This window comes from Diplodia seriata (assembly GCF_021436955.1).
Source record: "Diplodia seriata strain FDS-637 chromosome Unknown scaffold_10, whole genome shotgun sequence".
Classification (NCBI taxonomy): domain Eukaryota; kingdom Fungi; phylum Ascomycota; class Dothideomycetes; order Botryosphaeriales; family Botryosphaeriaceae; genus Diplodia; species Diplodia seriata.
In genome coordinates, this window is record NW_027117317.1 from 1,615,393 (window position 1) to 1,627,821 (window position 12,429).

Genomic DNA, 12,429 nt, shown 5'->3' on the forward strand with positions numbered 1-12,429 from the left:
ATGAACGGTTCATACGAAATCGGAGACTCCGAGTTCTACCCCATCCCCGAGCTTCAAGTCCCTCACGCAGATATTTTACTCTTTAGCCTCGGCACCAACACGGTCATCTTCCAAGAAGAAACAACTGATGCCTGGTACTCGGCACGCAGCTTCCTTACCACTCCATACTATAACGTGGCCGGCTTCAACAACTCCGGGGTCTACTATCCGGACAAGGCAGCATCCATCATGGGGTGCACGTCGCAAGTGCAATGGTGCAATCCAAACCTCCCTCCCGACACAAGATGCACTCCTCTCGAATCATGGCGAGACTTCTTCCAACCGCACCCCACCATCATACGGAACGGCAGAGAGTACGACCTACTGCGCTGGATGGTGGACATCCAAAACACCAAGTTCCGCGGGCTGAACGACGTCGTCAACATCCTCGGCAGCGCCGCCTTGATCGGCCGACAGAAACTAGCCAACGGCATCCAAGGGCCCATCGGAAGTAACCAATGGCAGCTGGAGGTCGAGAGCTGGTTCGCCACGCTCATGGCGGCATACCAACAGGACTACGTCGAGGTGGCGACGTACGGGCCCGTCGGATCCGCGCATACCGATCGACAGTACGACGCACCGCAACGGCATCGGCGACGGCTTCTGCCAGGCGCAGAAGATCCGCAGCACCGCCTTCGCCAATTCCCCGACGTTTGGGCTGGGCATCGTCTTCGGCGTGGGCGGTGGAGTCGTCGTGCTCTCGTACGCGCTCGAGCCGTGCGCGGCGTGGGTTCAGCGACGGCGCGTGCTGGATCAGTACTCCCGGCTCGAGTGGAACGCGAACGAGGTGCTGCAGTTGCAGCGCCTCGCACATGAGGAGCTCGGGCGAGGGCCGTGGAGAAGGTGCGATGGCGGCGTCCCTGTCACCGAGCGCGCCGGCGAATGCTTGGCCTTGCTGGACGTTGATGACCCCGAACATCCGCGCTTGAAGGCTCCGCCGGTTACTCTTGAACAGCTTGTTGCGACCGAAGTGCACGTGGTTGAGCCGAAGGGAGATGGGAATCCTGCACCGGACTCAGGGGGCTCTGGATCGCAGTCTGAAGCGGAGGGAGTCAAGGGATCTTGAGGTGGTGGTGTAATCGTCGGGTAGCTCTGGGCGTCAGTGATATTCGGTTTGATGTTGGTTCCACCTCGACGTCATGAATCTCATTTCGATGGCCGGAACAAATTGCACTGGGATGGATACATACATGGAGGTTTCAGCTAACTTCTTTGGCACCCTTTGGAATGTTTGTTGGGATTTGCGCGTTTGCTCAACTGGACACAATGCTTTGCGTGATATCTCCTTGTTTTGAAATCAATGAATGATGATCCTTTCACTTTGACTAGTGTTTTCACTACGAGAAGCAGTGATACGAAACAGACACTTCCTGCATCCACATGAGAAGACAACCCATCGATCGTCCAGACTAAAAGTTCAAGCGCAGCATGAGTCAAGGGGAGTTCGAGGGCAGAATTAGTCACGGCCCCGCACTCGGCGGCAGCGATCGGCTCCGAGCACAGAAGCCGATTCGAGGACCAACACCATCACGACACATCGCGAGGCACAGAAATCACCCGCAGCAGGACAGATCCTTTTTCTGGGGCAAACAAAGCGCTTTGACGTACCCAGCGCTGCCAATCGCACGACCCCCGCCGCTACAAAAATGAGCCGGCCAGGCAGCAGTTTGGAATGCTGACAGGCTGACGGGCACGACACGCCCTCCGCCGGGCCGATGAGCGACGGACGACATGGCCGCAGCCGAGAGCGCTGCCAACCCCACGCGGCCACGACTATCTTAGTGCCCTCATCGCCGCTGTTAAATACGAACAACCACCCCGGACTGCGGACCACGCACCACCACCGCAGCCAGCAGAAGAAGAGAAAGAAAACAAACAGCAGCCATGGTCGACGTCTCCCAGGACTACCTCAAGAGCTTCATCGGCCGGCCCGCCCTCGAGCTGCCCACGCCCTCGCTCGTCCTGAGCAAGCCCGTCATCGAGAAGAACTGCAAGAGACTACACGACGATGTCAAGAGCTTGGGAATCGGCTTCCGGCCGCACGTCAAGACCCTCAAGGTGCCCCAACCCTCCTCCCACCACCACCACCACCGCCATGCTGACGAGAACAAAACCCCAGTCCGAAGAAGTCACCCGCCTGATGCTCGGCGGCGTCTCCCGCAGCGCCGTCGCCTCCACCATCCGCGAGATCCGCGGCCTGCTGCCCCTCGCCGCGGAAGGCCTGCTCGACGACGTACGTACGCCCTTCCCCTCCCCCCTCCCTCCCACTAACACCACCACCAGGTCCTCTACGGCCTCCCCATCCGCCCCTCCGCCCTCCCGACCCTATCTTCCCTCTCCACGCCCTCGTTCAAAATCCTCCTCATGCTCGACCACCCCTCCCAAATCCCCCACCTCGACGCCCACGCCTCCGCGCACCCCGACACGCCCCCATGGTCCTGCTTCATCAAGATCGACATGGGCACGCGCCGGGCCGGCATCCCGCTGACGTCGCCCACCCTCCGCGCCCTCATCGCCGCCGCCGAGGCATCCCCGAACGTTTCCATCCACGGCTTCTACTGCCACGCGGGCCACTCGTACGGCGCGCGCGACGCGGAAGCCGCGGCGGCGGTGCTGCGGGAGGAGGTGGGGGCGGCGGTGGAGGCGGCGGGGATGCTGTCTACCAGCACCACATCTGCCTCATCGGGCAACGGCGAGGCAGAAGGGCGAAGGAAAATCGTCGTATCCTTCGGCTCGACGCCCACCGCACACGTCGTCGCGTCGCTGCGCTCCTCCCTCGCATCGACGCATCCCGCGCTGGCGCTCGAACTGCACGCCGGCAACTTCCCCGCCAACGACCTGCAGCAGCTGGGGACGGGGTGCGTGGCCGAAGGCGACCAGGCGGTCCGCGTGCTGGCCGAGGTGTGTTCGGTGTATGCGGAGCGCGACGAGGCGCTGGTGAATGCGGGGGTGGTGGCGTTGGCGCGTGAGCCGGGCCCGTTGAGTGGGTTTGGGAGGGTGGTGGGCAGGCCCGAGTGGAATGTGGGCAGGTTGAGTCAGGAGCATGGGATTTTGGTTAGGGAGGGGGAGGGGAAGGTGGGGGTGGAAGAGTGCTTTGAGGTCGGCGAGAAGGTGTGGTTGTGGATTCAGCATGCGTGTATTACGGCGGCGGCGCATCATTATTATTTCGTGGTCGATGAGGAGGATGTGGTAAGGGATGTGTGGGTGCCGTGGAAGGGGTGGTAGAGGTGGTGGTGGTGGTGAGTTGTCGGCATCGCGGGCTACGGGGACGTATTCTGTGATTGAGGCTGACTTGTACATGGCATTTGTTAAGATGTAGTAACTCTCCCCTCGAATTGGCTTTGGGGCATCGAAAGTGACGTAGGGATGCGGTCAAGGGTATGTCGGGTGTGGTGGCACTGAATGCACCATGGATTTAGCCTGGCCAATCAAGACTTCGACGGCTGACAGGAACACAGCAGGAAGCCTACTTGACCTGGTTTCCGGAGATTTCTTCATAGAAATCGTTTCTGAACTCCGTTCTCAAACATTTTTACAGATTGTAGGGTAGTACCGAACTGAAGGTAGATTCGGAGTGTCCTGGAAATGATGGCTCCATGGGTACATGATCAACACGCATGACTTCACTCGAGCTGGAAATTCCGCTCATCTCAATTACAGCGCGATATGCGGAACGAATTCCTGGAGAAAGCGGACGGGGTAAGTATCAACGTCGGAGTTCGGAGACGGAGTTCAAGCACCTTGCAATCCCGAATCCGGGGTCGATGCAACATGACTTGTCTCAGCGGGCTGTAATCGCACCTGTAAGAACACGACACCCGACTCTTGTGCACGGCACTCGCTTTTCCTGCATTTGCGATAAAGTTGCAACGACCGGCACAAATACAGACGTCGGAGACTTTCCGCCCTTTCGCTGCAGGCACCCGACCACCTTGCTCCTTCTCCTGCTTGGCATCTGAAGTCGCTCGCTTTCTTCACAATGTTCAAGTCTTTGACCCGCAAGCAACGGCTGTCGCTCACCATAGCAATCTCCTTTACTTTTTTCGTCGCCGAGATTTCTGGTCTGTCCCATCTTGTGCCCTCGCATTTCGCGCGCTGATTGTCTTTCTTTTCGCACGTAGCCGGGTTTTACACCAGATCATTAGCACTTGTAGCCGATGCCTTCCACTATGTGAGTATCCGGCACTCCTTTAAGTCCTCGGGTTCGCGAGGTTAACAAAGGAAACAGATGAATGACCTGATTGGCTTCATCGTTGCGCTCGTCGCCGTCCAAGTAAGCTGCACAGCCAGACTCAACCCCACCTTTCGTTCCCCCGCCAATCTAACCATTATTGGCAGGCTACCGAGCGCGGCAGCTCTCCGCAAGGCTTCTCATTCGGCTGGGCTCGAGCGCAGCTGCTGGGAGCTTTCTTCAACGGCGTGTTCTTGCTGGCACTTGGCGTGAGCATCTTCCTGCAGTCGATTGAGCGGTTCATATCACTGGAGCGTGAGTGACGTCTCCACCACTAGCACTATCCCATTTACTGACACTTCTCCAGACATCAACAACCCCTTGATCGTTCTGATAGTCGGCTGCGTTGGCCTGACGCTCAACATCATCACTGCCGCCTTCCTCCACGGTACGTACACCCAGCTCCACCACATCACCTCACGCACAGCCAAGACTGACACCCACCCAAGAACACGACCACGACCACGGCTCCGGCCACGACCAGGGCGACCACGCCCACAGCCACGACCCCTCCGAAGAACATGCCGACAGCATGGAGCTCCCGGTAAGCCCGCCCACCCAAACCCCAAACACAGCCTGCAGCCCAACACTAACAGCAACAGACCGGCCGCGCCGACCACACGCAGCACATCCACCGCACAACCCAACTCAAACCGCCCGGGTACGACCTGGGCATGATCGGCGTCATCGTGCACGTGCTGGGCGACGCGTGCAACAACGTGGCCGTCATCGTCGCCGCCCTGGTCATCTGGCTGGTCGAGTCGGACGCGCGCTTCTACGCCGATCCCGCGCTGAGCACCGTCATCGCGGTTATGATTCTCGCGTCGAGCGTGCCGTTGAGTAAGTGGTTGATGCGCTGCCCTCTATGCCCTCCCTCCCTTCTCCCTCTCTCCCCTCCAGAGTGATCTCCTGGTCGCTCGGGCAAGTCTGTCTTATTGCGGTTGTTGACGCGAAAAAAACAAACAGCGAAACGCAGCGGCACCATCCTCCTGCAATCCGCGCCCCCGGGCGTGCGTCTCGACGACGTCAAGCACGATCTCGAAATGGTGCGTCTCCCTCCCCAACATCCTCCCCCAGCATCCTTCCTCCCCCCTCCCCCTCGCCCACTAACAAAACCCCAAACATCGCAGATCCCAGACATCCACTCCATCCACGAACTCCACATCTGGCGCCTCGACCAGAAAAAAGCCATCGCCTCCGCCCACGTCGTCGTCGCCGAGGACACGTCCCTCGCCACCTTCATGCTCAAGGCCCAGACGGTGGCGGAGTGCCTGCATGCGTACGGCATACACTCGGCGACGTTGCAGCCGGAGTTGGTGGTTATGCCGATGGCGATGGCGGCGGCGGCGGTGGGGCCGGGGCAGCGGGCGGAGGGGATGGGGGTTTTGGGGGCGGAGGGTGGGGGAGGAGGAGGGAGAGGGGTCGGTGGTGGGGGAAAGGGAGGAGGCGTGGTGGGCGCCGGTGGAGAAGAAGAGGCTGTGGTTGATGGAGGAGGAGGAGGAGGAGGAGGGGGAGGAGACACGGCGGGAAGTGCCGCGGGTGATCATGGAGGCGTGAGGGCGGCGGCGGCGGGGCTGAGGCTGAGGCAGAGGTCGCAGGTCGGGGGTCTGGCGGGGTGCCGGTTGGCCTGCGGGGATGTGTGCGAGCCGTTGATGTGTTGCAACTGAATGTTTCTTTTTCTTCCCCCTTTGCCGTCAGCCTTGTGGATCGGAGAGGTGTCGGAGCCGTTGGCGTGCGTGGGGTGAGAAGCGAGCGTGGACGACGGCGGCTGGGGGGCTTTTTCGGTCAGAGGTAAGACATTCAGGTGGTCTTAATATATGCGTTTCTCTCTTGTATCAATGCCGCTGCGTGATTGGCGCCCTTGGGCCCTTGCTGCTGACGCGTGGGATCTACAACGTGGTCGTCGGGACCTGCGGTGATACTCGACGGATATTGATAGCCCTCAGCTCATGGATCTATCGCTGGATATACTCCACTCCGCAGTGGCTATATTTGTTACCGTGTCAGATTTGTAGAAGATTGTCGAGAATTAAGAGAATAGTTGAGCTCCCAGGGGGAATACAATCAATTGGTTGATCGGATATCGCCAGTCGTGGTTGCTTCTTTCGAGACGATCCTCCACGAGGGTCATGGATCAATTTATCTAAACTCACTATCACGATAGCAAACATGTACTTCAATCGCCCCGGGACGCGGTTCGCCTAAAGTTTCCTTGGCCGGAACACTTTGAACGCCACCAACTCTCTCAGCTGGCATCCTTCCGAAGAAGTAAAGCCACTGTTTCGCCGGATCCCTCGTAGATAGCAACTTTCTATGCCAAACAAACAATCTCTACCGGTGTTCAGTGTAACGCAAGTATTGCGATCTGTGGCCTTTATGACGAGAAAAAAACAAAAAGCATTACATCAACCCCACCAACGACCAGCTTCCAGTGATATCTGTTGCTACACCAGTACGATGTGACCAGCAGAATTATGCGATCTCACACAGAAGCAAGGTTTTCCGCAAATCGGGCCAGATCGAGCTGACAAGGAGATAAAGCAGGCAACGAGGCTGCGAATGCATTTTGTCGCGCGACGAGGCCGCACGGCGGGCCACAAGGAGCTATTTTTGGGGAGTATATCCTTCGCGATGGGGTCAATCCCGCGTTTTTAGAAAGTGCGTGGACTCCACCAACGTTGGCGCGATCAACAAATTCTTTACTCCCTGGACACGACATGTACCATGGCGTCTTCTCCCGACTACGATGACAGCATCTACCTCGGATTCTGGACAAACTGGGAGCGCGGCAAAACACTTGGCGTCACGTTAACCGTGACGCGCGCTCATGGGAACTTACTCATCGCACTCGTCTCCCTCTTCGTAACAATCGCCGGCACGAGTTTCTGGAGAGTCGGCTGTTTCGCCATCCATTACATCTACTCGACAAAGACACCACAGGACGGCCTGTACCATCAGCGGCAAGCAATTTTGCGAAATGCAGCCAACGGCGCTACTGGCTTATGGAGCCTCCTCCAAGTCTTCCATGCATGGCGTACAACCGCGAGGAATCCCTACCGCCGTGTTTTACCGCTGATAGCATCCACGTCGATAACGCTGGTGGTCTTCGCGCTGGCCAGTATATACTCGTCGCGCATCTCGACTGCCGCCGGGAACCAAGTGCTGCTTTCAGGTGGTGGCTGCGGCAAGGTTGACATTTGGGACACAAACTCGACCGATCTCTACCGCGCATACTTACCGTACATGTTCCAGGCCATTACTACCAGTGCAGGTTACTCGCAAGAGTGCTACCTGAACGGCCTCGACGGGGTCGGATGCGAGAGATTCATGAAGAGAAACATGCCCGCAAAGGTGGATCGAAATGCAACCTGTCCGTTTGACCCCAAGATCTGCAAGAGTCAAGATTCCAACCTTCTCGTCGATACCGGATTCATCGATAGTCGAAGCGATTTAGGCATCAACACAGACCAGAGCGGACGGTTCCGCTACAGACGCTTGCTACATTGTGCCCCTTTGGTCACCGAAGGCTATTCAGCTGTCAGGAAACCCCGGAGGAACACGACGGGAAGCAACGAAGAAAGTGTTCTGCAGTATTTCTACGGAGAACTGTCTGCCCGATATAATGGCATCCCGTCCAACTATACGTACCAATACCCCATTCGCCCCTTATCAATCAACCCCGAGGACGCCATCCTAGATTTCACACTCTAGTGAGTCCACAGATTTCCCACCACGAGTCCGCTCGCTGACACAACAACCCACAACAGCATCGTCTACGCCGCATCCACCAACGGCTCCTGGGGCCCCGATCCGACATACACGCCGATCCGCGAACTGGACCGCAAAGACTCGACCGTCATCCTCTTCTTCCTCTCGACCAACCAAGTCGACTTCATGGGCGACTCGGGCGACGCGTGGTACTCGACAAACACCCGCATCTCGGACGCGACCAAGGTCTTCGACCCCATGTACCGCGGCTCGCAGCCCGCGTCTCCGCTCGGCTGCGTCGAGCAGCACCAGCTCTGCAACCCCAACGTCCCCCACGACCACGCCTCATGCACCCCCCTCTTCGCATCCTGGCACGACAGCCTCCGCCACATCCCGCATCTGTGGCCGGCGCCCGCCGACGCCGCCGCCGTCGCGTGGGCGTACGAGCTGGCGCTGCGGCTGGAGAACTCGGTCGTCGGGGTCGTCGGCAAGCTGGCGGCGGCGGCGCTGGCGTCGACCGCCACGCGCGCCGTCGGCGTGCAGAGCCCGATCGCCCCCGACCAGTGGCAGCAAGACGTCCAGCGCTTCCACAACATCTCCATGGCCGGCGTCCAGCGCCGCTTCGTCGAGACCGCGACGGGACCGGCGGATCCGGCCATGCGTGCGTTTCTGCGGCGGCCGCCCCGGCCAGGTGGTGGTGGTGCCGAGTGGCTTTGTAGGAATCAGGTATGTGATGTGTGTTTCTTTTGCGTGCTGTGGGTGGGGCGGGGAAGGGATGGATGGATGGATGGATGCTGAGAATACCGCGGTGTGCCTAGATGATCCGCAGCAACGCGCACGCGAACTTCTCGGTGTTCGGACTGGCGCTTGTCTACGTCGTTGGGAGCTTTTTTGTCTCGTTGTCGTGGGCGCTCGAGTCTCTCGTCCAGTGGGTCCAGGGCAGACGCAAGCTAGACGTCTATGCCCGCTTCGAGTGGACGATGAACGAGACGCTCCAGCTGCAGCGTCAGGCGCATGAGGGTCTCGAGATCGGCTCGTGGAGTGGTTGCGATAAGGGCGTTCCGGTTGCCGGGAGCATGGATCGACTTGCCGTGATTGACCTGGAGGATTTGACTCATCCGAAGCTCAAGGCTCCGCCGCCTCCGGTTGAGGAGGTTCCTTCCAGTTCAGATGGTGAGATTCAACTTCAGGACGTCTGAAGCTCAGTTAAAGCACGCGGAGGCGACGGCGTAGCTGACTTTGGCTTGAAGATGTTACGAAGGATGGGTGCATCAATGTTTGCCGATGTCTGTCTTTCCCCGTGTAGCGTACAAAGCTAGAAAAGAAACCGAGGACCCGTCCAAATTGTCCTGAGTTCTGCTCATGGTTCTTTTCGAGCCCAGCCTTCCGAGGCCATGCCATGTCCTTAGAACACTTCAGTGTCCTTGCTCACCTGCCCTTTTTTCTAGACTACCGAGCAAACTCCTCGGTCCGTCCCGAAGCACATCTCATCTCCGCCAGAGACATACCTTGCATGCATTGCGGATTTTGCACCAAGTTCAGCTACGCGCATCGCTTCACCACTCGCGCAAATCGACTCCGAATATGACGTGCTCCGGAGATCCGACGACCGTGCACTGGATGGAAAGTTCCCTTAACTCCGCAGATCGTATTGGATCTCCTCGCATAAATAGTCGATCCCTCGGGCCCCCAAACGAGGAGGATGCCAAATAGCAGGCCCTGTGTCGACCACTACCGAATCCTACAAAACTCAAATCCAACCACATCTCCCGGCTTCATTCTTCAACATGAGGACCGTGATCTTTCCGGCTCTGCTGAGCTTTTTCTTCTGCGTGGAAGCGTCAATCACCTGTCTCAAGGTCGGTGCAAGTGCGATTGCGACCTGGACAAACAGCGAAGGCCAGACTTGCTCGTTTACAGGTGTCGTTGGGAGCAACTACGGCAGCAATTCCGCCGGATCCGGCGAGTAAGTGCACTGCACCGCTAAGCTGAAACTCAAGGACAGAGCTAATGAAGACTTTCCCAACCGTAGTTATAGTTGTAACGGGCGCTGCGGAGCGGGATGCACCGGCACCGCAGTGGGGGATGCTTATACGCAGGATTGTTTCTCTCACGATATCTGCTCGTATTTTGAGAACGCCAGCGGTGGAGCAAGGTAGGATTGCCGACTAAGCGAGACGGAACATGGGCGTTCAGCAATGCTGACAAGAACTCAGTGATCCGAACTGCGGGGATGCATACAATGATGCGGTGGACGACACTCTTTTCGGCGTCACTTCAGGATGCGGGCAGACAAATCCATCCAACGCTGTGTCGAAACCTACGGCAAGCCCGGTATGCTCATAAATTCGGAGGATCTACTGTAAATATCAATCGTAAACATCGGGAAGGTGCCAAGCGTGATCCTGGCATAGCAGACGCCATCGTACAGGATGCGCCAGGAACACGGCAGGGGCTTGTGTGACCCGCACAATTACAACCCCGCATCGTGACATCTCCCGCAAAACCTACAGTTACATTATCTTTCTTCTCGCGAAAAAAACCTCAGGATGCGCCTCCACACGACCTTCGCCTCCGTCCTGGCTATCGCCAACGCCGCCCTCAGCACCACCACCGTCCCACCCAGCAAATAGGACTACCCCTGCCCGTGACCGATCCACTACCACAACATCACGACCCAACAACAGCATCTCTCCACGGCATACATGGACCTCGCACCTTCCCCTCACGCCACCAACAGGTAACAGCAAAACCACCGTCCACCGCGGGCAAAAACTTCTGCGGCGCCACCTGGGCCCAAAAAAATCGGCTTCCGCAAATCCTCCAAACCTCCCACCTACCAATTCTCCCTCCACCATCCGGCGCACACCACGCACTCCCCTCCTCGCCTCCCTCTCCATCCCCGGGCCACTCCATGCTCGTTCGACGCGCTACGCTACGCCCTGACATACATACCCGACCGAACCGAGACAGCCGCCCTCGCCCCGACCATCCCGCTCGGTCTCGAAGAATACTCGCTGACTTGCTCGCCCTCGGCGTCTCCCTGGCGCGCGCGACGTCGATGCGTTTTGTCCGCGAGCGAGCGAGCGAGCCGTCGACGAACTACACCACCGGCGGCAGCATCCGCGCGGGCGACGTGAACCACCTTACCCGGCCGCGCCGTGGGACCGCTGCGCCGCCTGCGACGAGTGGCTGCCGGTGGTGATGCTGGCGTCGCGTTGCGGTTCCTGATGATGAGCTGGGCGGCGGGATGTTGTGCGTTCGATGGGGCGGTGGCGACGGTTATGGTGCTGGTGGCGCAGCTGGTCATGGGTGAGTTGGAACTTGGGGCGCGTGAGCGTGTCGACGGTGTTGGCAGGTGCGATCGACTAGGGGTTCTACTACTTATTTGGCTGGGCGATACGACCTCCTTACCTCATCATCTCACCACGGACCCGCGCATCAACGGCGCTGTTGTTGGTTGGGTCGGGCGAGGGCGCGGTGGTTGGGAAGCAGTGGGGTTCGGTGGAGGTGCGTGAGAGGTTGCGCGGGTGGGATGTGGTGGGGAGGGAGGCGAAGGGGAGGATACCAAGGGCGATGATGGTCGGGTTTGAGGGCGTGGGGGCATGCGCCGTAGGTGCAGGTGCTAGGGGGGGGGGGGGGGGGGGGGGGGGGGGGGGGTATCGTAAGGCGTTGATGGCTTGGTTGGAGGGGTGAAGGGAGTGGTGGTGGTGGAGGTTTGGAGTGGGAGGTTTCTTCTCTTGTCTGGTGTGGTGATGTTTTGGAAAGTGATGCTTGATTGTAGATATGTACAGTTCCCTTCGGCTAGCTCAATCGGATTGTCTTGCGCTCTAGTTGTAGGAAATTCTCAACGTTCTCAGCAAAACTCAAAGCCGCACTGTTGACGTCCAGCCTTCCCTGGCCATCGTATCTGGGTGGCGGATCGAGGAATACAACTCCAATTCTCCGGTTGAGACCATCGCGGTGCTCAAGTACCAGCCCAACTCGAGGACCCATCCAATCCTCCAGGATAATGCAGTCGAATTTGGTGTTCAGCAGCTCAACTTCAATGCCATCATGACGATCATCCACGTAAAAGCGGCCTTCCCACTCTTCGCCCGTCTTTGAATTTCGAATTGGCAACCAATAGGTATTATAATTGCCGTACGAAACTCCTCTGGTTTTGTTGATTTTGTGGTCCGCATCCTGGGAAGTGGGAACATATTTCCACCCTTTTTCGTTGAACTCGCCAAAGGATCGTTGGCGAAAGGGTCCAACCTTAGCTGCCCAGCAGTCTAGGTGAACGTGAGGTGTCCATTCTTCCTCACTAAGATTAAAACCTCCTTCAACGTGGAACTCCATAAGCTTCACAAGGCTTCCATCTTTTCTTTCTATCCAGACTTTCATGTCGTGTACTTTCTCTCGCAGGGTTGTTGTGGTGTTTGGAAGCCACAGGGAGCCGAAGTACTGGA

At 58.2% G+C, this 12,429-nt stretch overlaps 3 protein-coding genes across 3 annotated transcripts; all 3 read left to right on the forward strand.

Moving 5' to 3' along the window:
• Window positions 1-1,923: 1,923 nt before the first annotated feature.
• Window positions 1,924-3,264, forward strand: SLS55_009689 (uncharacterized protein; the record flags this gene model as incomplete). Its single annotated transcript, XM_066781084.1, has 3 exons — window positions 1,924-2,097; window positions 2,159-2,272; window positions 2,323-3,264. 3 exons carry the CDS (start codon window positions 1,924-1,926, stop codon window positions 3,262-3,264), a joined length of 1,230 nt encoding a protein of 409 aa, XP_066629030.1.
• A 4,035-nt stretch (window positions 3,265-7,299) lies between these two features.
• Window positions 7,300-7,981, forward strand: SLS55_009690 (uncharacterized protein; the record flags this gene model as incomplete). Its single annotated transcript, XM_066781085.1, has 2 exons — window positions 7,300-7,304; window positions 7,390-7,981. The coding sequence occupies 2 exons, from the start codon at window positions 7,300-7,302 to the stop codon at window positions 7,979-7,981; spliced, it is 597 nt and encodes a 198-aa protein (XP_066629031.1).
• A 654-nt stretch (window positions 7,982-8,635) lies between these two features.
• Window positions 8,636-9,177, forward strand: SLS55_009691 (uncharacterized protein; the record flags this gene model as incomplete). Its single annotated transcript, XM_066781086.1, has 3 exons — window positions 8,636-8,639; window positions 8,698-8,704; window positions 8,808-9,177. The coding sequence occupies 3 exons, from the start codon at window positions 8,636-8,638 to the stop codon at window positions 9,175-9,177; spliced, it is 381 nt and encodes a 126-aa protein (XP_066629032.1).
• Window positions 9,178-12,429: the final 3,252 nt, after the last annotated feature.